We start from the raw sequence: 25,979 nt of genomic DNA, 5'->3' as shown, positions 1-25,979 counted from the left end.
ATCAATGTCACCTCACCAGTTCACGGGGTGGAGAGGAATTCTATGCTGAACTTCTAAGTTCAATGCTTACAGAAGCTCATAGTTCAGATGGCATTTAAAATCAGCGGTTCCCATCTCACTTCAGGCAGATATCATCATACCATATGCTGAACAACAGAAATCAGTGATTGTACAAGAGAACTACAAAATTTTCACATTGACGTATCTATAAAAAAAATTAGAAATGAAGAACTGCACAAATATTTAGCCCTCTCTACATCATGTCCTATGAGCACTTCCACCAAAAGATCTGAGCAAACACTTGAAGAAAATAGAAAATGACGGTATTGATACTGTTCTAAGGGATGAGTTCTAGTTATTAAAGTCGAACATGTCTGTGAGATGGGTTATTTACATGCATGCTTTGAAACCTGAAAGCTTCTGCCCGGAGCCCCAAGGGGCTGCCCTGAGCAGCCTGCCCCTGCCTCCGGCCCTTCTGGGCACCCTGCGCAGGGCCCGGGACCTCCCTGGGAGCACAGCCTTGCCCCTGCAGCCCCTCTGAGGGGCCAGGGGCACCAGGGTCCCCCTGTGACAGCCCTGTCCCCACGTCTGCCCGGCCCTGTCTCCTGGCCGTGCTGCTGCTGCCAGCTGGACCCCACAGCTGACCGGTTACCCCGTCTCCTCTGGGGCTGTTGGCAGTCCCTGCCAGCCACCATCCCAGCCCTGACTGCAGCACCCCGTAAGAACAGGCACGCTGCTGCCCATGCTGTGGGTGCCCTCAGCCCCAGCTGGCTCACCCTTGCTGGGGCAGTGCCGCTCAAGCTGCTCCCTGACATTAAGTGCAATGAACAGCTATATTCATCTGCCAGACGACCATGCGGTGATTCATCTCACAAATGCGTAAAAGCCATCCACCCTACAACAGACAGCTAAGGGAAAGCGGAAGCGTTTCATGGAGACTTCTCCCAACTGCTACAGAAAACCCTTTAAGGCACTGCCAGGCTTCGGGAGACCAAGGCGTGTTTGCTCCGTTCACTTCACTTGCTCACCCATCAACCCATCTTCTCCAGCAACGTGGGAACAAGCGCTAAGAAATCTGCTCGAAACATTTCTAGCAGCATATCTAATTTGAAGTGACACTGCCCAAGAGCAGAGGAGGATCTCGTACAGAGAGCTTTTCAGTCACCCAATAGCTACTTCAAGGATCTAAACTTCAAAAAACTACAACAAAAAACAACCAACCAAACAAACAAAAAACCCCCAACCAAACCCTCACCCTCTTCATATTGTAAAAGGAAGGGAAAGGCAATCCCTTGTAATTTTTTCCAACTACTGTGGAAGTGCTATGCTGGAAACAGAATCATTAAGGTGGTGTTCTTGCAGGAAGATCTATTTACAGGAACGAGGATCTGGCCACTAATACAGCAAGATCCAGTACTGCAGGTCTGACATACACAAAACCTCTGCTGACATCTGCAGCAGTTGCAAGTGAGAACTGAAGGTCAGGATGGAATGTTACCATAGTGTTTATTCCGTAGACTGTCAAAGTCTAGGGTCAATCCTAAAACGAAAATTAATACTAAAGTATTCTAATATTTGTATACTATATAGTAAAAGGTATTTTCTTTATGCATATCGTCGTTATACATGTAATTAGTAATATATCATAGCAAAATACTGTATGCACCACCAGGCACAAGGCTACAACAGATGCGTCAAGAAAGCAGAACAGTTTACCTGTCATCAGGAAACATGCACCAGGTCTTGGATGTGAACAGTACCAGATCACAGGGCTGTCAAGTCTGATGCCAGAAGTACCAGACAAACTACGAAATACTATCTCAAATCCAGAGACATCAATCATGCATGAACAAAGTGGCCCAGATCTACTGTACAGAGGAAGGACTCATCTTGCATCAGGGACAGGTATTAGGGCTACAACAGTGGAGGACAGGGCAGAATTCTCAGTGTTTCAGACAAGCAGATTGCCCTCCAGCCCTGTTTTGTTGCTTGAATAAGGACGAATACACAGACTGATTCCACTGCATGAATAAGGCCTAGTCTACTAAAAATGCACCTGTTTAAAGGAGTTTCTTAGAAATTCTACTCAACTTGTACCCTCTTGCAGAAATCTCCATTTCAGATAGCTCACACAAAGCTGTAACTGACAAGCAAAGTCCAAAAGAGTTTGATTTGGTTTACTGAATCAGTCAAGGCAGTCTAAACTTAGAAATCATCTCCCCTCAATCAGAAGATCTGCTCAAAGCCCTTGTTCTTGAAAGGAGATCGAAAGAATCTTTTCAGATGAAACTGTACCTGAACTGTAGATCTATGGTGCAAGAAATATTTAAGACACACGTATGTAGTCAAGGAGCTATATGCTAGTTTTATTTGCAAAATACTTTATTCCCAACAGCAAAATACAGTAATTTTATTTTATAAAAGTTAGCAAAAATTGATATATTTGAAACAGAAACAAGAAAACTATTTCTACTTTTATTCAATTATTCAATTCTCTTTTCAGTATGGAAGCTATAGGTATGCACCACGCTAACAGATTTCAGTGCCAGACAGGTCATTCAATAAATATATCATTCTACTATTAAAATCTGTGAAGAACAATGAAAAAGTTTCATAAAACTACCGAAAAAAATATAAGCATTTTTGGCTTTTTCTGAGGTTTGGAACTAGTAATATCTACACACAACAAAGTTCTTGGCATTTACAAGAACAATTGTATAGAACAGTAATAGAATTTGTTAGCAGTAAACCAGAACAACCAAATCTGCAGTACAGTTTCTAGTAAAAAAATCAGAAATTCAGCCTATTTCTTAAATCCTACAGAAGACTTCTACAAGGAGGTGGTAGGGGAAACTTAAATTACTAATTTCATATGTGATAAGGCCATTGCATATCCTAACTTGCAATAAAAAAGCTGATCGTATACTGTATATAATAAACACTGCCTGTTTGTTATGAAGTTAAAATGAGAACAAGTAACCTCACTATTTTATCCTATTTCTAATGAAAAAAACCCACAAACCATGAAACCTTTGCCTTGGAGAAGACAGATTTAGTTACACCTTGTTCTGCTATGTACACAGGCATAACTATGGAAGCCACAGCTGCATTGGCTTTCAGAGGTGAAACTGGTTCCCTGTGTCAGCCTTCCGAAAAGCTTCTTTCTCTGCAGAAGCTGGACACCTGAGACTGCACTCAGAGATAACGCAAGTGGCAAGGCAAGCGCACGCACCAGTTAACCAATATGTAGAGAGTGAGAGGATTGTGTGACTGATGCTGGAAAAACAAGTAACAGAAAGGCATATACCAAATACTTCCTCTTGTGAAAACAAACACCCCAACAAAAAAACCCCACACAACCCGCCCCAAACAACAAAGAACCCACCCAACAAAAAAACCATTAACTTCTGTACAGTTACTGCTGTTGAATTTCAAATTAAAAATGAAACTGAGGGGGGACATGAAATTTGAATATATATAGTCATTAATTTCAATTTATTTTTGAGACTTCAACATCCAATTTTCAAAATTAGTTTGTTTGGATTTTTTTTTTTAATATATAATTCAGTGCATTAATAAATGTAAGTGTTGTGTGGACAGAAAGGAAAGGCAAGGGCATGAATATTTATTACTGACAATAACTTTTTCCTCCAAGTGACAGAGGAGCCAACAAGGAGAGGTGCTTTGCTGGACCTCATACTCACCTACAACGAAGGCCTTGTTGAGAATGTGAAGGTCAAAAGCAGCCTTAGCTGCAGTGACCACGAGATGGTGGAGTTCAGGATCCTGAGTGGAGGGAGAAGAGTAAAAAGCAGGCTCCCAATCCTGGACTTCAGGAGAGCAGACTTTGGTCTCCTCAAAGATCTGCTAGGAAGAGTCCTAGGGGATTAGGGCCCTGGAGAGAAGATGGGCCCAATAAAGTTGGTTACAATTCAAGGATAGCCTCCTCCAAGCTCCAGAGAGCTCCACCTCAACGAACAAGAAGTAAGGCAAAAATGCCAGGAGGCCTGTGTGGATGAACAAGTAGCTTCTGGACAAACCCAACACAAAAAGGAACAATCTGGAGGGTGGAAGAAAGGACAAGCAACCTGGGAGGAATGCAGTGACACTGTCTGAGCATCCAGGGATGAAGTTAGGATAAAACCCAACTGGAACTGAATGTGGCCAGGGATGTCAAAGACAACAAGAAGGGCTTCTGTAAGTACATAGGTGACAGAACGAAGGCTAGGAAAAATGTGGGCCTGCTGCTGAATGAGATGGAAGAGGCACTTTTCCACTGCTTTGCCTCAGCCTTTACTAGCAAGATTGGCCTTCAGGAATCCCAGGTCCCAAAGACAGGGGGAAAGGCTGGGGCAAGGAAGACACACTGGGTGGAAAAAGGATCTCATCGTGGAATACTCGAGCAAACTAGACATACATGAGTCAAAGGTATGCCTAATTGATAAACTTCTACAATAAAATGACTGGCCTGGTAGATGAGGGGAGAGCAGCTGATACTGTCTACCTGGACTTGAGGAAGGCCTTCAACACTTCTTCCACTGTGAGGGTGACGGAGCCTTGGCAAACACTGTCCAGGGAGGTCGTGGAGTCTCCATTCTTGGAGACATTCCAAAACCATTTGGCCACAGTCTAGGACAGCTATCTCCAGGTGGCCCTCCTTCAGCAGGTGGGTTGGACCAGATGACTCCAGAGGTCCCTTCTAACCTCAACCATTCTGTCACTCTGTGAATAATTACCGCACATCTTTCAAGACTTTAAGTTAACAAAGGCAGGATAACAAGTTTCTAGAACAGCATCCAACCCAGACAGCAAAGCAAACACACCTAGCCTTGTAGACCTGAGTATTACAAGCTACGATTGTGAGCTTGAGAAGGTGTATCACTGATGCTGGTCATCTCTGACTGCATAAGGACCAATGACATGAAGCCGATGGAAACTACTGGTTCTCAAATCTGAATTAGGATCATCCTCTAGATGAAAGTTGCAGCAGATTTGCATCTTGTGGACATCCACACGAGTGGATGAGACACATGTCTAACATAACTGAACAGCAGACCAAGCCCCTGAAGAAGTATTTTCTCTAATTTTCATCAAGAAAAAACAAACAACCACACACTGTTTGTTCTGGATGCTTTTTGTGGTTTTGTAAAGCTAAATCAGAGCAAAGAAAATATTACCAACTGTACTTACAGTGGTATCTGCCTCTTTCCTTATCCTACAACAAAGACTGCTATAGGAGGCCAAAAAGTGAGAGAGAGATGTAACAAGTCAGCTAGATGAAAGAGAATTTTTTTTTCCTTTCTATATTAGATGTTTTTGCTTAAAGTATCTAGTTGTCCAAGCAAATTTCATTCCTCACACATAATTAGATAATTTCGCTGGCTATGAGTATTCCTCCAAGGAAGACTATTCCTTCCTCTCCACATTTCTATCTGCTTCTGCTGACGTGCTGCAAAGTACATCTTTTCTAATCAGATTAATCTTTCAGAGTCAATGAATCATGAGAATAAAGGGTGCTTTTGGGGGAGAGCACATTGCAAATGCTACAGGGAACAGTGGAAGTAATTTCTGAGGAGCACAAATGCTGCTTATATAAGGAGTTAAGGTTCGCAAGTCTCCTGCTAATTTTGGTCTCGTGAAATAATACTATTTAGTGCTGCTGACAACTCGGTATAATAGGACAACTCCATGTAATAGGCTTCTAAGTGGGATTTATAAAAACCTGCTAAATTAAGATTTGAGACATATGTTAGAGAGCTTCAGTCCGTGAGATTGATAGTGTCACTTTCAAATGGCTTTACTGAAGCAGGACTCTGTGGAGGACTCTTTGCGCTCATCGGTGGCACTGCCAAGACTTTCCGGCGGATTCCCACTGTAGCCTTTTTATGGTCATGTCTGAGACTGCGGATTGTGCTGTTTATGGCAGCCACGCATGCCTTCCAATCATGTCCAGTTTCCTTTAGATCAAAGGACGGATAATTCTCTTGAAGAAAGTCTAAAAATAAACAAGTATATAATAGTGAGTTATCAATTATTTATGTAAGCTATATACTCTTTTTGGACGTAATTAAGCCAAAACAAGTGCGTCCTACCAAAACAGGACAGCTAGGCACATTATGAGGCTTGAAGAGCAAAGTTATAGGGCAGATATCTTTCCCTCCCTCTTTCTGTTTAATTTGAAAATCAGTAACAAAAGGTCTAAGCATAAAAACAAAATATGCAAAGAAAGCTTGTAACCATGTACTTCAGCTTTTAATGTGGCCAACCAGAGCAAAGAAATCTCAGGCTCCGCTTTAGAATAACCAGTATTTGGCAGGACCAAGCCCTCCTTCAGAAGATATCTGACAACTACATTCACTGAAATGAAACAGAGCAATTCAGCATAACACAGCTGTAGAGAAACAACAGTGACAGAAATACTGCAAGAGCTTGTTCCTTATCGTACTCCAACAAGATCAATAAACAAATATTCCAGTTTGGTAGCTATGGGATAAATCAGGTAAGACTACAGCACCTTTCTCTCCTTCAACAAGTGAAATGAGTAGTTTTAAAAACAGATTTTAATTTTTATATTTTAATTACTGATTGTCCTTCTGAACTTAGCTGAATTACACGTTTTCTCTAAGCAAGTCCCTAAAAGACTTAAATAAGCACCAAAAAGGAATTCTCAGTTGTAATTTCAAATCAAAGGCAACACTACTTCTACTTCTCTGATTAACATCTAGATTTACCTTTGTATAACAAAAGGTATAGCTAGTTGATATGATGTCAGTTTCGTTCTTCCTAGCAAGTAAAAATCTAATATAGTATCACTGTTCACAGCTGGTATCTTAACTTGTAGTTCCAAACCTGTAAACCTATTTTGCCAGAAAAGCATGGGTCTGAAGGAAGAAAATAACAGAGAAAAAAACTTGTGCTCTTGCAGTTTACTTTGCTCCCGGGCGGGATGAGAGGGGAAGTGAGAGCGCCTTAGGTCTTTCATTCTCAGAACGCTCCTGTAATAAACTACGCTGACAAAGGACACACAAGCTGCTGGCTGGAGCAGCAGCCAGGCTTTCTTCCCCTCCATCCCTGACAGCAAATTCAAGAAAATGCTTGGCCTCAGAGCTACAGCACAAAACAAGAATTCCTACCACCAGGTCTACAGAGCCTTTGTACATGGCCCACATAACAGCTTTTACATTACACCTTCTCTTTCACAGATATTGAGTGCTTGTTGGGACTACAATAAGGCTATGCGGGGCCCCTTCCTGCTCTGCACGGTTACATTTAGGGAGCGGATGCTGCCATCCAGTCAGACTATGCTATAATGTTAAATAAAACAGGGCCAGGGACTGCCCTCTCACCCCACAGCCAAGTGACATGGCCTGGCTGCAACCGTAACACAGAGGACTGTCTGTCATCTGCTCTGGAGCCTACGTGGTGTTCCTGCATCCCTAAGACACACTTCATACATCTTTTGAATGCTTCTTAAGCTCAAAATGTCATGAAACAAAATATGTGTACTATGGGAATATGTGGAGATGCTTTAAGTGGCAAAGCTTCCCAGGCTGGTGGTGAAGGAATACGCACAGTTTGGGAAAGCCCATTCTTAAGTATAGTCTTGCCATCTTGGGAATGGTTTCTGGCATGCTCTGTCCCTTGAGCCATACCCAGACATCACCCTAGAGACTCCAAGTCCCAGCTCCATTTTATTTAGCACTTTTGCTGTATCCTCAGAGGCAATCTTGACACACGTGCAGAGCGGTTAGGCTGCGCTGTCCAGATCCTAACAACCTTGCAATGTCTCTATACTCCAGACATGGAGAAGAAGCAGGTTCAAGATTTATTAGCAGATGCACGTTGCAAAATAGTGTGATGAATCATAGGATATCCCAAGTTGGAAGGGACCCGTAAGGATCACTGAGTCCAAGTCCCCCTCCTATGCTCCTCATAGGACTACCTGAAACTAAATCATACGACTAAGAGCGCCATCCATATGAGGGCAATCAAACAAATATGCAACCCTACTAACCCAGTGAGCACTGTTCCACAGTGATATCATAAGGATATCTAGTGGTGTTGGGAAATGTTGAAGGCACTCTGCTATTACACTGCCTGTAGCCTGGGATCCAGCCCAGTCAATAACATCCCACAAGCAGAACTTAAGAATTCCTGGCAAAGTATTTTTCTCTTCAGATTTCTCATTGAAAAAGCCAACTTTTACAATGAAAATACAAGAACACAGAAAATTAAAGAAAAGGTGGAGAGATTTCTATATTGCATGACAAAACCTTTTGAAATACGTTGAACTCTCTTAAGACACTGTATTAACCATGGAGCAAATGGCCACCAAAAACCTGATGATCTCTCCCCCAACACCATTGTGCTGGCCACACTTAAATCTTACCAGATAATGCCAACTTTTCTTCTGTGTGATATTGTATACACTTTCTCTACCTACAACATGCTTCACATTCCTCCTCACTTGCTACAGAACTGTTAAATGCTAATTCTACTGTCACTGTTCTGCTTGCTTTATCCAGCCTTGGACTGAATGAGACTAACAGAAGACTCCTTCTCAGGAAAGAGCATGGATCAGTGATCCAGCAGTCTTAATGCTGAAGTGAGAACAATGCAGAAGGCAAAACATCTGCTGTGACTCCAACCATAACACACTCTCCCTCTGCTTCTAGAATAGCATTTGCAAACAGAATAAATAATACCAATTTCCCGAAGACATCCTGGATTCATGGAAGCTGAGGAAACTGCAAAACTGTCCATATTCATACAGTGGAATAGGCAAGAGGCTGTTGCATGTTATTTGAAATGACACACTTCTGTAAAGATTTGTTATTCAAATAGCTCAAACTGGTCTAGTTCAAAACGCTGCCTGTTCACTTGGCAGCAGTCCTTACCCCACCTGTAGCTTCTAAGCAACTAAATCATTTGCTGAGACCTTTTCTCTCAATGGAGCCTCTTAAGTTACAGGGACAGCTGACCTTTGAGACCTCAAAGGGGCGAGGCACTTGAATCTATCCCTTTCTGATCACAGTCACTCAGGCCATGAGGGACCTCAGGAGGTCTCTCCTCCAACCTTCTGCTCAAAGCAGGGACAACTCTGACGTCAGACCAGGTTGCTAAGGGCTTTGTCCACCGAGGTGTGGAAAAAGACATAGATGGCACAACCTCATGGGGCAACATACTCCACTGCTTGACTGTCCTCATGGGGAAAAGGAGTCTGCTCGTACCCAGTCTGAACCTCCCATTTCCATTTATGCGTGTGGTCTCTCATCCTCCAAACATTCAATGCTGCAAACAGCTTGACTCTAGAAGGAGTTTACTGAGAAGACAGCTAGTGGCAGGCTGCTACTAGGTGCCCTTTGGCGTCTTCTCTTTTCCAGACTAGATAAGACCAGTTTCCTCACTGGGCAAGTGCTCTAGTTCCCTGTCCCTTTCGGTGGCCATCCAGGTTTATGGGTATCTCTTTCTTGTGCTAGGGGGCCCAAAACTCAATGCAGTAATACAAATGCAAACTCATGAGCGCTAAACAGGGCGACATAATCCTCTCCCTTGATCTGCTGGCTGTGCACCTGTTAATACAGTCCCAATTTGCTGTCAAATGCAAACCTCCATTGTGTTCTCCATTGTGTCCAAGTCAAAGATGTTAAACAGGCCAGGTACCAGGACAGACCCCTGCTGTACCCCATGTGTCAGTCACCCAAATAGAGCATGACCCACTACGCTCTAAGCACAAACATCCATCTAGTCCTTTAACATTGTCCACCCACCCAAACTATAACATCCCAACGTGAATACCAAAATATCATCAGAGAGAGTGTTGAAAACCTTGCTAAAAAAAAAAATCAAGCTAAGTGACAGCCACTGCTCTCCTCTCGTCCACAAATTCAGTCCAGTTATTTTATCACACAAGTCAATCAGGTGGGTCAAATACGATTTACCCTAGGTAAAAACACGCTGACTGTTCCAAATCGCCATCACCACCACCACCACCCAGAAGCCTAGGAGACCTTCACGGTGAAGACTGAGGTAGAGGAGGCACCGAGCACCTCAGCCGAAATTACCTGCCCCATTCAGCAACACACCAACACTCTCCTTGCTCAGTCTTTTACGATTTATGTTTGGTAGAAGGTCTTCTTGCTGCCCTTGACATTCCTTGCAAATCTCAACTTTAGCTGAGCTTTGGCTTTCCTGACAACTTGCTGTCGTCTGCAAACTTTCTGAGGGTGCACTCAATCCCCTCATCCAGATCACTGATAAAGATACTAAGCAGAACTGGCCTCAGTACTGAGCCCCAGAGAACACCACTTGTGGCTGGCTGCCAGCTGGATTTAACTCCATTCACCATCACTCTTGCAGCCCAGTCATCCAGCCAGTTTTTTACCCAGCAAAGAGTACACCCATTGAAGCCATGAGCAGCCAGTTTCTCCAGGAGAATGCTGTGGAAAACAGTGTCAAAGGCTTTACGGAAGTCTGGGTAATCAACATCCACAGCCTCTCCCTCATCCACTAAGCAGGTCATCTTGTCATAGAAGGAGATCAGGTTAGTCAAGCAGGACCTGCCTTTTATGAACCCACGCTGACTAGGCCTGATCACCTGGTTGTCCTGTACGTGCTGTGTGATGGCACTTAAGATAATCTGCTCCATAACCTTCCCCAGCACCGAGGTCAGACTGACAGGCCTGTAGTTCCCCGGATCCTCCTTCTGGCCCTTCTTGTAGGTGGGCATCACATCTGCTAACTTCCAGTCATGTGGGACCTCCCTGTTTAGCCAGGACTGCTGATAAATGATAGAAAGTGGCTTGCTGAGCACTTCTGCCAGCTTCCTCAGTATTCTTGGGTGGATCTCATCCAGCCCCATAGACTTGCGTACGTCTAAGTGGTGTAGCATGTTGCAAACCATTTCCCCTTGGATTATAGGGGCTTCATTCTGCTCCCCATCCCTGACATCCAGCTAAGGTGGCAGGGTACCCTGAGAACAACTGGTCAAGCCTGAGGCAAAGAAGGCATTAAGTACCTCAGACTTCTCCTCAGCCTTTATCACTATGCTTCCCTCCACATCCAATAAAGGATGGAGAGTCTCCTTAGCCCTCCTTCTGCTGTTAGTGTATTTATAGAAAAATTTTTTATTGTTGTTTATGGCAGTAGCCAGTTTAAGTTCTAATTGGGCTTTGGCCTTTCTAATTTTCTCCCTGCATAACCTCATGGCATCCTTGTAGGAGTCCTGAGTTGCCTGCCCTTTCTATCCCTGACACTCCCCAGAATCCTCTGGGACTGTTTCCATCTCCCACTGTGCTGCCCTTTCAAGCAGATGCCATGGAGACTGAATTTTCTCATACAAGCCAGGTTTGTCATCTGGAGACTACCTTGAGTTGTTTAAATATAACTTCATCTACTTTCTCTCAACTTTTTCCACTGCTTGCACTAATACCCATCATAACAGTTTTGTTATACTAAGGAATAAGAAGGGGAATTAAAATGCGACATGATCATTGAAATTAACCAGACTATTGCTGCTGTAGGTATTTCTGTAAAGCCCTATCCTTATTAAAATTACAAGTTTAAAATGAACAATACTAGGTTTAGAGAAACTAAGAAACAGGATTTTGAATAATGTGTTATTGTTTCCTAAGAAGGATGTACCTGTCCAAAGTAGAACCAGAGAGTGATGAACCGTAAGAATAGCCAGCAAGCTATGAAAAGCTGCTGAGATTGCCAAAAGAAACCGGTACCTAGGGGAAAGGTAATTCTGGCAGGGGGAGATCGCGACCACCGACTCATGGACCACCTACCCCACTTATAACCCAGACTCAAAAGACGAAGAAACTGAGCATGTGTACTAATTAACATGTGGGACAAAGAAACTTTAACCAATAATTTAATAGAATAACAATGCATATGTATTAGGAAGATGAATATGGTAATATTAAGTGTATAAATGACTGTCAATTTGTGAATGAGGTGTGCTGCCTTCGGACAGACACTCACATCTGCGCAAATATGCAATAAAATACCTCATCTCTGTGTGTATATTGGCGTATTGCACACCGGGTAAATGAACCCTGACTTTTGCGATAACAGTTTCACAGATTATTTCTGAAGCTCCATGGTTTGTTAATAGCATATGAAGTTAATCACTCTTCTTAATTTCCCCACATTATCAGTTGAACAGAGATTTTCTTACTTACCTCTGAGAGCATTAATTCTGTTGCAGTCCAGTGGCCTCATGCCACGTTCAAGATTACCATATACATTGCTTTTTACCAGTACATCTTCAGTGAACATATGACGAATTAGGTAGCGAGCTGACAACTCTGGCCGAGACTTCCCCTTAGCTACATAAATGACTGAGAAAGGCAACTGAACGTTGCGCCATGGACTTCCAAGAAGTTCTAGAAAGGATGTCAGAGAGATAAGAGAGAGAGAAATTTTACTTATCCAGTACTGACCATGCTTCAAAGTGGCTGTATTACCTAAAACTAGGACTCGCAAAGTTCTCCCCAAAACTACTGTACTTGCTTGGAAAGACCAGAACAAAATCATAATGCTACAGTTAATATTAAACTGCAACAGACTGTCGACAGATGTCCAAGTAGCAAAAACCTTGCCTGTTTTACAACAATGTAACTGCATCTCTGATATGTTTTCAGTAATGCTAGTAACGTAACCTGCATTATTAATGATTGCTTTCTAAATTGTTTTCATCTCACATGAAAAGATGATGCTATTCCAATTACATAAGTAAATAAAAGTTCTGCTATTTCAATGGTGCTTAGATCCTCTAAGTGAAAACTGAAACCACAGTGAATACTTTTAAACTAGTTCAATCTTACTCCACTGCAAACCTCAAAAAAACCCAAACAAACAAAAAAATCCACCCCAAAATGTATAGCAAATCAGGAGGCCTGTTGGATCAGAATAGTACTAACAAATTGTGGGTGCTGGAGCAGATCTGGTAGAGCCCCAAAGTGATTCTAATCAAATAAATTATTTCCAAGGGCGATTAATCTCAGCTCATTTTCCTTGAAGCTCTCTAGAGGCATCACATGCTGTACATGGAATCTTTTCCAATGCATTTGTATATTATGCATTTTTATTAAAAAAAAAGTATAAAGGCTGCTTTAAGATTTTTATTGTCCTAAACAGTCAGTTTTACAGAAAGATGTGCTTTTCTTCTGAATTTGCAATACCATTCACACAGAAACACAGCATCACAGAATGTCAGGGGTTGGAAGGGACCTCTGTGGGTCATCTAGTCCAACCTCCCTGCCGAAGCAGGCTGCACAGGACCTTGTCCAGGCGGGTCTTGAATATCTCCAGAGAAGGAGAATCCACAACCTCCCTGGGCAGCCTGTTCCAGGGCTCCGTCACCCTCAGAGGGAAGAAGTTCTTCCTCATCTTCAGCTGGAACTTCCTGTGCTTCAGTTTGTGCCCACTGCCCTTTGTCCTGTGACTGGGCACCACTGAAAAGAGTCTGGTCCCATCCTCCCGACACGCACCCTTAAGATATTTGAGCTAGCTTACTCCATTAAGGTGGAATATCTACCATATAAAAAAAAGGCAACTGTGAAATAATTCTTGAAAAATAATTATTCAGAGAAACTGAACAGAATATCTTACAGCTGAACTTTCCAGTCTTACAGTGGATATGCATTATGGCACATTAGTAGACGCAAACGTGCTCTGTTAGCCAGACAATGTTCTTGTCTGCTCCCATGAAGATTTACTATATATACACCGTGACTGCCTTGAGAGAGAGTCACACAGTTCAGTAAATCCCTTTACTACACAATTTCGCCTACAATAGCATCTTCTGCCTCTCATTGAGACCATTTAAAAATGTAACACCAATCCAGAAGATGAAAATTTCCCAGTTTACCCATAGGTTCCAAAGACTGTGGTTTCTTGACTGAAGGTGAGTGGAAAGCTTCTGGAAACTTATCCAAGCCTGAATTCTGCAATGTGTCAGTTATGGAGCTGGTCATTTCCTGAGAGTTTTGAGCATTGCCTTCAGTATCTTCATTATAATTTAAATCTACACAATGAGGTGTATCTGGAGTATCAGCAACTTTTTCTTTCCCTTCAGCTGTTTCCTGAAACATTAAATGAGGTTAGCACATGCACTGGGAGAAGCCTACCAGTTTTATAATTAGTGTTCCAGCTCATTTTGCATTTAATATAAATTAGATTCCAGATATTTACAATATAGTTACTCCAGAATTTCAATCATGAAAATCAGGTGAAACAGATACTAAATATTCGCAGACTTGCACAAAGCTTTTTAGAAGCAGAGGTACATGGAGTTACAGGTATTTTGGGAGTGATGTTTAAATACCAATCTGAAATGCATGGCTGGATATATCTGAAGGAAGGCCTGTGAAAAACAGTGGTAGCAGCTACATGTTTAAGCTTGCAATCAAATTTGACACTACTTCCAGGCAACATTTACAGTGCTTTCATTTTACTATTTTCTGCTTATACATCTCTTCACTAAGTGCTGGACATAGGAGCAGGAAGAGGCAGAGCAAGAGAAAGGGGTATGCTTTCAGTATTCCCCATATGGAACTAATGCTGCAGTCAGCAGGCCTATGCTGAGCAATGCAAAAACAGAATCCAAGGAATTTCCAATTAGACCACTTGTATGATGAGGAGTTCAAGTAGTTAATTTGAGAAAGAAGCACAAACTTATTACTTAATAAATTATCACCTTGAGATAACTTACTGGGTTTATTTTTGTTTCAGAGCGTAAACAGCGGATCATAGCATTGACATTTGTGATACAGGTTTTCCAGTCTTTTCCATGTTCGCTCAAATCATAGTTTGGAAAGTTAGTTGCAAGAAATTCTGCATATAAAACATAGAAATTTTTTTAAGATCTGTGACAAAAAGTGGTATTTAGAAGCATTCTGATTTAGAAAGAAAGAGAGGAAGCTAAGAAATGCTTCACTTTTACTGTTCTCTATCTACAAGCTTTAGATTTCCAGCTTTAAATAAAAAGACAGTAAACTCATGTTCTGAAGATAAGCAGCACTATGAATTTAAGATGTGCAGTGATACTTTTCTGAGGTATTGTGAATAATGCTTTTATGATTCAGCATTTCCTGGCAGAATTAGGGGAAAGGTGTGATTTATCTTACTAACTTTAAAAAGAAAAAAAAAAAACCAAACAAAATCCCCCCCCAAAAAGATGAGATACTGCTGATGCTCCAACAACTTCACAAGGCTTAAGTAGACTCCCATCCTTTAAAGAGGAAGATGTATAGGTTCACAGATACATGCCATGGGATCTGTGTAAATGGCTTGACATTTTAAAAAAAAAATGCCCTACCCATCTTCACTATTTCTCAAACAACAAAAGTGAACTTAAGTGAAAGAAGAGTGTTTAAGAATCACCAGTTAATGTTTGTCCCAAGTATACCATGACCATAAAAAAAACTAATCAAACAAAAACTGAACCAACCAACATCCCACAAAACCCATGCCACACACAAAATAAGTTTGTAATGAAAAATTTAGAAACAGACTGATAAACATGAAGGTGACAAAACCAGGAGGAATCAGAATTGGTTTATCCACATTAAAGGAAAATGAACATAGAGAATTAGAAAGCAGGAATTTTAAAACCAAAAGACACAGAAGAATGAAGCACTACACCACTGCATTTATCAGTTTACCAGTTGCTAGACAATGATTAGCAGAAACATACAGAAAAGGACTCCTTGTAAGTTAAAAATGTTAGGTATTAAAGTATTAAAGAAGTTTATCTGTGTATTTTGAAAGGTAGCATACCTCTTATTGCAGCAATTTTGTTTGGTTCCAACGTTCTGCGTCCCCGTGCACTCACTCCCATAATGCTGCACAGTAACGTTTCCTTGGGGAACAAGACACGAACTAAGTAGCGCGCTGCATACTTTGGTTTAGTCTTTTGCCGAGCTTTCATCAAATAGTTTCCAAGAACTTTTACATTTCTCATTGGGTCACCAACAAACTCTTTTGTAAAACAAAAACATTTAAAGAAAAAAAAAAATTTAAAAATCCCAAGCAAGTTGTTAAAACAAGAATACTTTCTCAAACTCTTTCTCTTGACCTCTATGGTACTCTTGGTATATCTTCCTGGTGTATGATCTCTACTACAGCTAATTCTCTTATATATTGCTTATCTTTGCTCTTACAAAAGAAGCTTTAAATTGCAATGGTAGCAGAAATATCTTTTGAATGCATGTTAACCGCCAACATAACTAACTGAAATAATAACACCCAAGGAAATACATTAAACACGTAAGAGTCCAAAATGTTGAGACTGGTCTATTTTGCACGCGTGCAAATACCATGCGTTTTCAAGACAATGACTCATGAAGGATGGCATATCCATACATAGTACTGCTAAATCATAAACTGTTTACAAATTTCCAGATAGATATCTGAGTATTTCACCTATTACTCGTGCAGGTCTTCATCTGTATGAACTTATATTTTAGACCAAAAGCAATCAAAAACTCATAGCCCAGCCTTCCACATAACTCAGGGCATTTAAACTTTAGAAAGAAATGCATTACTTTTTAAGATGTGATGCCATTTTCTGTGTGCTTGTTTACTATAATGAAATTATCTCTGGAATTCTTAATTTTCTGTGGAATTAAGCATTTTGAAACAAACCAACACTGGAGGATTTGAGGATAGCAAGAATTTTTCACTGATAAAATCCTCCATGAGAAGAAAGCGGGTATTTCCTTCACACAAATCAGGTAAGTTGCTTTCTTAAATGCAGAACACGTATACAGCCATTTGCCCCACTCAGCTTTACTGGCAATCTCTTTTGCCTTTTTAAGCATACGCCTAGCATGCATAGATTATTTATGATGCATACACAGGTTAAAAATAGCTTACATAAGGGGTACCAAGAAAGAAAGAGAGGGCCTAGTCTTAAAAGAACTCAAAGCATGTACTGTAAATCAAACGCTTGTGGTAGTCTATACAACTGTATATACACTGCAGAAGTTTCTAAGTGATCCCTGACATATTAAACATTCCTATGACCTTTGTTTCAAGAGTTTTAAAGACTATTCCATTATAGAAATGCTTGTAAGGCAGTGTCCTGGCAGCCAGTTCTGCTCCTTTACTTCTGCTAAGTAACAATAAAGAGATTTCTTTAGGTGTATTTTTTTGTACTAGCAGCAGTTTTTTAGCCTTTGTTTCTGAGTATTCATTACTAATGAACTCACCAAAGCTAGGATTGATGGAGACTGAAGAAGATGGTAGTTCTTTACTAACATTCACACTCCCAGATGCATTTCTGTAGTTTACCACCACAGCATTATTTCCCAGACTGGTCTCAGACGGTGCTGGCATCGATGAGGATGCCACTGGTGGAGATGCAATGTTGACAGTACTTTCCACAATGCTGGCGACAAGATTTGATTGTGGAGAAAGGTCAGGCATCCCTTTAGCTGCTGTGTATGACGAATGCAATGAATGTGTAGAAACTATAGTGGGGAGTGGTGGGCTCTGCCTGTGAACAGACTGCTGTGACTTTAGCTGAAGACTCTGTTGAACATGGCCATTTTGTAAAACAACCCTTACGACTGGGCTATGCCTTCCAAGGCCTGGTGAAGACAGATGAAGACCTGATTCCCTTTCCATGGATTTTTGTACTCTTATTTTTCCTTGGGGCAAATGACTGGAACTTCTGTACGTAAATCCAACTGGTTTCTGCAAATGCGATTCAGAAAACAATCAAAAAGGTTAAATTAGACTTATCTGGTAATTTTTTCTTTTGCAAACCAGGGAGACTAGATTTTAGTAATTATGATATTTGCCACAGACATGTCATTGTCATGAATGAAGTCAGTGCTATTACTTTTTAGCCTTCCCATTACTTTCTTTTATTCTCATTTGTAGTTCCAAGACTCAGAGTTTATCTGGTCAGCTTCAACAGTTCTCAAGTTTTTTTCCCACTTGGGGTGCTGGCACAATTGCATTCTAAAAAGCCAGAGAAATACATATAATGAGAAGGGCAGCTTTGTAAAGGCTCTTAAAAAAAAGCTCTATAAAAAAAAGAACAGGCAAAATAAAATTTAAAATTTGTCGGCCATCAACCCAGTCCGCTGAATTTTCATGGATGTCTCCACTGCATCGTTAGGTTCCTTTCAAACAAGAAAAAAAATAATTCACTTTCCTCTTGGCTGGCTCTTCATTCTTTACTTGCTAGCTGAAAATATTAGGGTTAGACATAATGAGACTTAAGACAGACAAACTGAGAGACATGTTATGCTTTCCACTACACCAAGTACTTTCATTAAGCAACATATGTACCCTAAAGCATGTATTCTAGCTCAAAATACAAGTCACTGAGCAGGAGCTACCAAATGTAGCTGACACATGTGGGTGTGGTTTTTTGTTTGTTTTTCTTTTTTCTTTTTTGTTATTTGTTTATAAAAATATGGTTATATACCACCCTTATATCCTTTATAAATCTATGACCTGAAGAAAGATTTATGTGCCTGAAAGTCTGTCCACTTCTCTGGCTATTGGAGTTGATCTAATAAATAAAAAAAAAAAAAAAAAAAAAAAAAAAAAAAAGCATCTTTACCACCTGCCTTTCCTTATTTCTATCCTTAGCCCATCACAGGCGCAACAATGGTACAGCTATAAAACAGTATACAGCATTCCTGATGGTTTTAAAGATAAAGTGCTAGCAGAACCTAAGAAAATCGTTGGCATGTTGTATCTGCTGGCTTCCCCCTTACAGTAATCAAAGCCTTCTTCAAAAAAAGTAGTGCAGGTCACTTTGAACATTCAAGCAGCTTCCATCCTACCTGATGAGTAGGGAGGGTAAGAGTGCAGAGATCATAGGGTCCAAGCATAGCTGACAAGACCAGTTTATTCCCTGAATCTCGTATTTTTGGATGTGTGGACAGCACAAGTTTGGAGTTGTCAACAAAAACACATTCCCAAGTAAAACCTAGTATCCTATTGATAACTGACATGCACAAGTATGTAATAACTTTTACCCACCTGAAAGTAAATGGCCTTGCTGATGTCTTGACATCTCCTGACAGCAGGATCACCTCTGTCACATTAAAAGCTTTGCAGTATTTTTGACAAAGTAAGGTCATTATGGATTTTATGACCTTCAAAAATCACCTCATGTTTTTCTTTTCTTTTCAAGAGCAATGTTACAAGTACTAACATTCTGTCTCCTTAGTTAACAGTGGATTAACCATATAGGAACAAAATGGATACCATGTACTCAATATGAAACCTTGAAAATTTTGAAAAAACCCATTTTATTAGGAAAAAAATAATTCTATATCATAATGGATATGACAACACACTATTGAGATCTAAAAATCAGTCAGTCAATTGAACCATTGAGTGACACACAAACTCTCTTCTAATTACAGAAAGCAGTAAGACAGCATGCCGTATCTCGTAAAGCAGCAGCACCAATATACCGAAGTTTAAGATGTAACCTACACAATTCCTTTCTGTTCCTTCCGATACAAACAGAATTTTGCAGCATCTGTCACAGCATCCTGAATTTGATGGGGATCACTGGCCCTTCTGTGACCACTGGTCAATAACAACACTAGAGACTGAAGCTTGCATACAATAAGAAATCTAGAATAATTTAATTGAAATAGATTTTAAGTCTACTACTTTGCTACCATTTTAACGTTGCTGAAAAGAGATGATTTTTTTTAAAAAATAAGCATCAGAGGAAGTGAGAGAATTAAAGAAAAAAAATCGTCTTAGGTCTTTAATACTCACAGGTTTGAGTAGCAGTGGCTTTACACGAGTATGCTGCATTTCTGAGACCTTCCGATGAAGCAGGTCAAATTTTCTATCCAATTTCTGAATGGCATCATACATGGCCTGACAATAAACGTAAGGGTGAAAACAGTATTGTTTCACAAGAACCCAATTTAAATTTGAAGAAATCAAGAAAGTTCAATTAACAGCAAATTTCCCTCCCTAAAACTATGTAAGATCTGTAGATAATATATACATTCCGTAAGCATATTAAAGATCAACTTAGACACAAAATCCAAACAACAATAAAAGAATTCTCAGAGAATCTTACTCCTGTGACTTCAACGTGGCTGACACTTAAAGGTTGTTCTTACTGCTTCCAGCAGATATTTTATTTTTACCGATTTGGTACATTTTGCTTGACATTGAAAAGCTATTGACAAGCTCTAAAGTTACATATTATGCAAGTCATAATAAGCCTTCTACCTGTGTACTTGGAAACTTACAAAAAGCCACCAAAATATTGATTTCTATATCGCCAATGGGAAATATATTTAGAAACATACTATCTGTAAAGTACAAGTCCCAACTAGAACTGAATGTGGCCAGGGATGTCAAACACAACAAGGTGACAAAAGGAAAGCTACGGAAAATGTGGGCCCACTGCTGAATGAGATGGGGCACCCGGTAACAGAATCACAGAATGTCAGGGGTTGGAAGGGACCTCTGTGGGTCATCTAGTCCAACCCTCCTGCCGAAGCAGGGTCACCTACAGCAGGCTGCGCAGGACCTTGTCCAGCCGGGTCTTGAATATCTCCAGAGAAGGAGAATCCACAACCTCCCTGGGCAGTCTGTTTCAGGGCTCCGTCACCCTCAGAGTGAAGAAGTTCCTCCTCATGTTCAGACAGAACTTCCTGTGCTTCAGTTTGTGCCCATTGCCCCTTGTCCTGTCACTGGGCACCACTGAAAAGAGCTTGGCCCCGTCCTCCTGACGCCCACCCTTCAGATATTTATAAGCATTTATAAGATCCCCTCTCAGCCTTCTCTTCTTCAGGCTGAACAAGCCCGGCTCCCTCAGCCTTTCCTCATAGGAGAGATGCTCCAGCCCCCTCATCATCCTCATAGCCCTCCATTGGACTCTCTCCAGCTACAGGACACAGGACATAGAACAGGCTGAGGCATTCACTGCCACCTTTGCCTCAGTCTTTATTAGCTACACCAGCCTTCCAGAATGCCTAGTCCCAGAGACCAGGGGGAAAGGCTGGAGCAAGAAAGACACAGTGGGAGGAAGAGGATCTGGTCAGGGAATCCTTAAGCAAACTGGATGGACATATAAGTTCAATGGGCCTTATGGGATGTGCCAACATGTGCTGAGGGAGCTGGAAGATATCATCGCGATGCCACTCTTGATAACCTTTGATTGATCATGGCAAACGGGAAAAGTGCTCAAAGACTGGACAAAAGCAGATGTCACTCCTATCTTGAATAAGGGCAAGGAGGAGGACCCAGGGAACTATAGGCCAGTCAGCCACACCTCCATCCCTGCAAAGGTCATGGAACAGCTAATCCTGGAAATCATTCGCAGGTACAGGAATGACAAGAATATCACCAGGAGTAGTCACAGCGTGGCTTCACCAAGGGGAAGTCACGACTGACCAACTTGATAAACTTCTACAATTAAATGACTGGCCTGGTAGATGAGAGTAGAGCAGTGGACACTGTCTACTTGGATTTGAGGAAGGCCTTCAACCCTGTCTCCCATAAGATCCTCACAGATCAGCTGTTGATGCACAGGCTGGATGAGCAGACAGTGAGGTGGACTGGAAACTGGACGAATGGCCGGACCCAGAGAGTGCTGATCAGCAGCACAAAGTCTAGACGAAGGGCAGTGACTAGTGGAGTACCCCAGCGGTCAATACTGGGTCTGATCCTGCTTAACATCTTCATTAATGATCTGGATGATGGACAGAGTGTACCCTTAGCCAGTTTACAGATGACACCAGATTGGCAGGAGTGGCTGATACACCAACGGGTCCTGCTGCCATCCAGAAGGATGTCAACAAGCAGGAGAAATAGGCCAGTAGGAACCTCAAAAAGTTCAGCAAGAAGGAGAAGTACAGAGTCCTGCACCTGGGGAGGAACAACCTCAGGCACCAGTATGTACTGGGGGCAGCCAGCTGGAAAGCAGCTTGGCAGAAAAGAACCCTGGGGGTCCTGGTGGTCACTCAGTTGAACGTGAGCCAGCAATGTGCCCTTGCCACAAAGGTGGCTAATGGTACCCTGGGCTGCACTACGCGAAGTATTGTCAGGAGGTTGAGGGAGGTGATCCTTCCTCTCCCCTCAGCAGTGGCAAAGCCCCAGCAGTGCTGGGTCCAGCTCTGGGCTCCCCAGTACGACAGAGACATGGACATACTACAGAGAGTCCAGCAAAGGGCCATGAAGATGATGAAAGGATGGGAGCATGTCCCCTGTGAGGAAAGGCTGAGAGAGCTGTGACTGTTCAGCCTGGAGAAGAGAAAGCTCAGGGGTGAATCATATCAATGCATACAAATACCTGAAGGGACGTGTCAAAGACGACGGAGCCAGGCTCTTTTCAGAGGTGCCCAGTGACAGAACCAGAGGCAACGGGCACAAAGTGAAACAGAGGAGGTTCCCTCTGAACATCAGAAAACACTTTCTTATGGTGCGGGTGACTAAACACCGGCACAGGTTGCCCAGGAAGGTTGTAGAGTCTCCCTTCTTGGAGACATTCAAAGCCATCAGAACATGGTCCTGTGCAGCTAGCTCTAGGTGGCCTGCTTGAGTACAGGAGTTGGACAAGATGACCTCCAGAGGTCCCTTCCAACCTCAACCATCCTACGATTCTGTGAAAATGAGAGGGTAAATGATGTATGGAGAAATCAACTCAGCCAGGACTTTCAGAACAACCATGGCACTGAAATCAATTGCATCCACATTTTTTATAATCACAGAATGAAAGGTAAAGAATTTGAAAATATCTACTTATTTTATTGAAAGTGTCTGATCTTCAGTCAATCCCCCAGGTCAAGTTTTCTTTCAGATGTTAAAAATTTGTGTTGCCTTACTAAAGCAACCACGTGCAAACTTTTTAGAAGTAGTATTGTAAAGGCCCAAATTTTCAGACCTAAAAGCTAGACAAATCAAAGCATTTGAAGTCCATCAGTTATTGATACACATTCCTGCGCGGTATAGAAAGTTCCTTCTTTAGTGTTTCCAGGATTTAGCAACTCAAACATGATGCTTACACAGCAATTCAGACATACACTTTGTGCATAACAGTATAAAGAAATCAGATAACAGAATATCAATCCAGTATTGAAATGACACTGCCACCTTGAAAATACTTATCAGGCATATGTCGTCAGCTATTATTGCAAAAAACACACAAAGACATTATAACTACATGAGTTACAAAGAGGAAATGTGTCTTCAATTAACTAAAGAAATTTCTTTTGTTGATCTACAGCATAACTAGACAGAGAAATTTTTTAAAATAAATATGGTTATGAAAAATCCATATATGGCTTTGTAGTAGCTAGAATTTAAAATTATTTTCAATTTACAAATACCTCAAGGAAGCACTAAAAGACCTTAAATCAGTATGGACAGTAAAGGCATTACTAAAAGGCTTCACGTAGCCCTAGGGCAGATTTACTGGGAAGAGGGTATAGCAGTGGGGTCAAGTAGACAGAAAGGGGTTAGAAGGCAGCAGAGGCTATAGCTTCTCATTAGCGCTACTTACGACAGCACCCATTCCCAGACTGGTGGCAATAACGTTAGTCAAGCAGTCTTAAACAATTTTCTTCCACAGCATTACTGAATATATGCTTAAGGAGACTTACAAGACACTAACACTTGGCTACACACCACTCACAAATTGTCCTCCCTAAAACATGGCTTAAATGTCTTCCACTCTATAGAGCACTGTGACTCCAGAGTCACTTCAGTGTTCACCTCAATAAATAAGTGATGCTTTTAATTTTCCACCTTGCCAGCTACTGCTTCAGAAGTTAAAAGCAAAGAACTCGCCAAAACCAACACTACCAGGATTTTGGCACACTTTTGGCAAGCCTCGTGTACTAAAAGCTAGGTGTGTATGACAGTCAGATCTTTCTCATTCCTGTGAAGTCCCTCCCAGTACATCACTAGACTTTACATTTTTATTAAAGCTTAATATTTGAAAAGTATTGTTGCCGGCTATGGTGTGAAAAGTTCAGAGAATATGAAGACATAGATTATTTTTTCATTGAAAATATTGAAGTTAAGTGAGCAACTAACAAAGGAACAACTGGAAAGGCTGAAGTCATATGTTATCAAATACAGATTGCAAATCTTCCTGAAATTTAACTAAAATTATTTAAATGCCATTTAAGACACAAAGAAAAAAAAATACCTGGCAATAACTGAGGACCTCCATAAGAGTTTTCTGCTGGTCTCCAGTGTAGGAAGCTTCAGTGTAGGAAGCTTCAGATACAATACTCCCCTTTTTCATCAAAATAATAATTAAAAGAAAGAGTACAGGTTAGTAGCATATACATAGTCTTAGGATGTCTAATTAAGCCAATAAATCACAACTTCAAACCTCGCATGTTATTTTAGTCTACCTCAAAACACGCAGCCCCAAAGCAGCTTTCCAAAGTCAGTCCAACAAAAGAAAGTCAACTTACACATTCATAGTCTGGTTCATACTCATAAATGACACTGTCACTATCTTCATATTCTTCTTCCCTGCTTCTCATCTGAGAAACAACACAAAGAACTTTTAATGTTTAGAATAATGAAAGAATGAAAAATATAAACTACAGAGAGAACCTGTTAGGAATCCAAACCGGACACTTTCGGTTTTAGCTATATTCTCTCCCTTGGCTACAAAAGCGCTCCCACTTTTGATTTAAGAGTATCTTCTTCTGGTTTAACGTGAACCTCTTGCAAATTTATATAAGAATGTGTATTTTTATTTGGTTATTCTAAGGCCAGAACTTTCTCATCTAGATATCTACGTACTATTAAGCCAGGCTTACTCAATTCTGAAACTCCATGTAGATTTCTACACTAATTTAAATAAACCAATCTGAAAAAAATGCATATTTATTTCAATGGGTATAACTCTGCACGCAGAAGCTGTAAAAATATCTATTCACAAGCTAAAAGATGTAATTTTCTTACCGCTTGAAAAATGCTTTTAGACAGGAATCAACAGTGCCACCCCCTGGACAATTCTGACATTTTTCTTTCACTGGATGGGAGCAGTTCCTGTCCACCCTGTATCATGGATTTCATGAGTCTTTTGTGGGTTTGTTTTGGGGGGATTTTTTTTTTTTTTTAAACTAAGTCATATTTATTCAAATCATATTTTAAAAAAGGAAGGCTGGAGGGTTGAGGGGGGGTGTTGGTTTTGTTTGTTTTACAACAGGCAGAATTAAACAGTGGAGCTGCTGTTATAGCACTAAAGACACTCTTGACTGCTGGAATGTAAGAACAAACCTTTGTACAGTGACATGAACTAAGCTTCACACTGCCTCAAGTCAACAATATACATAGTCCATCTTTGGACAGTATTGTTATGGTGGCAAATCCTTACTACCTTAAGTTTCAGCTCCTGTCATCCTAAACTGCACAAAGAGATTTTTACTTAAAAAAAAGTGTCTACATGGAAAATTTGTATAAGTTACTCTCTGCTGTACATTAGCTGTTGTTATACACATGTACAGTATCTAGCACAACAAAGTTCTGCTCTTGCTAGAAGCTTCCATGCTCTGCACGGATACAATACCCACACTCCTGCACTGGCATGTCATCAAATGAGCATACAAAAGTGAAGGAAAAATGACATTTCCAGTAACATTGAAACTGGCCCCAAAACAAAGAGCTGCTGTTTGGCGAAACATACCACATTCTGTTCCACTAGAGTAGGGGCTAGTCGTTTTCTTTTATTCTGTGAAAACATAAAATCCATTTTTTCGGGGCTGTGAGCATTTCCTCTCTGCACACTTGCAGAACGGCTCGCTTGTGATGCCACTCGCTCAGGTAGCATTGATAAGCCTTCGCTTCCTGCAAAAGTGGAGAGAAAGCAAAGCACATCAGCAGGTTTCCCACCGAATGAAACATTTCACTACAAAAACCATGCACAGTGGCCCTTTTTTTTTTCCCTTTCAAAACACTTGGTTATTTGAAATTTGTTTAGCAGCATATTAAACATGTATTGA

The 25,979-nt window shown here is 41.1% G+C and overlaps 1 protein-coding gene across 1 annotated transcript in view; it reads right to left on the bottom strand.

The window, feature by feature from the left end:
* Window positions 1-2,392: 2,392 nt before the first annotated feature.
* Window positions 2,393-25,979, bottom strand: part of BEND2 (BEN domain containing 2) — a 38,205-nt gene continuing 14,618 nt past the window's right edge. The window contains exons 3-12 of the mRNA XM_075429014.1: window positions 25,664-25,824; window positions 24,441-24,512; window positions 24,167-24,256; window positions 19,771-19,875; window positions 17,223-17,709; window positions 15,790-15,990; window positions 14,723-14,844; window positions 13,880-14,093; window positions 12,189-12,392; window positions 2,393-5,995 (exon numbers count right to left, since the gene is read on the bottom strand). Coding sequence (XP_075285129.1) covers window positions 5,760-5,995; window positions 12,189-12,392; window positions 13,880-14,093; window positions 14,723-14,844; window positions 15,790-15,990; window positions 17,223-17,709; window positions 19,771-19,875; window positions 24,167-24,256; window positions 24,441-24,512; window positions 25,664-25,824 — 1,892 coding nt within the window. The 3' untranslated portion in view covers window positions 2,393-5,759. The remainder of the gene's footprint in view (window positions 5,996-12,188; window positions 12,393-13,879; window positions 14,094-14,722; window positions 14,845-15,789; window positions 15,991-17,222; window positions 17,710-19,770; window positions 19,876-24,166; window positions 24,257-24,440; window positions 24,513-25,663; window positions 25,825-25,979) is intronic.

Source organism: Opisthocomus hoazin, chromosome 1 (assembly GCF_030867145.1).
Source record: "Opisthocomus hoazin isolate bOpiHoa1 chromosome 1, bOpiHoa1.hap1, whole genome shotgun sequence".
NCBI lineage: Eukaryota > Metazoa > Chordata > Aves > Opisthocomiformes > Opisthocomidae > Opisthocomus > Opisthocomus hoazin.
Note: the sequence above shows the minus strand (reverse complement) of the source record. Positions and strands in the feature narration are given on the sequence as shown.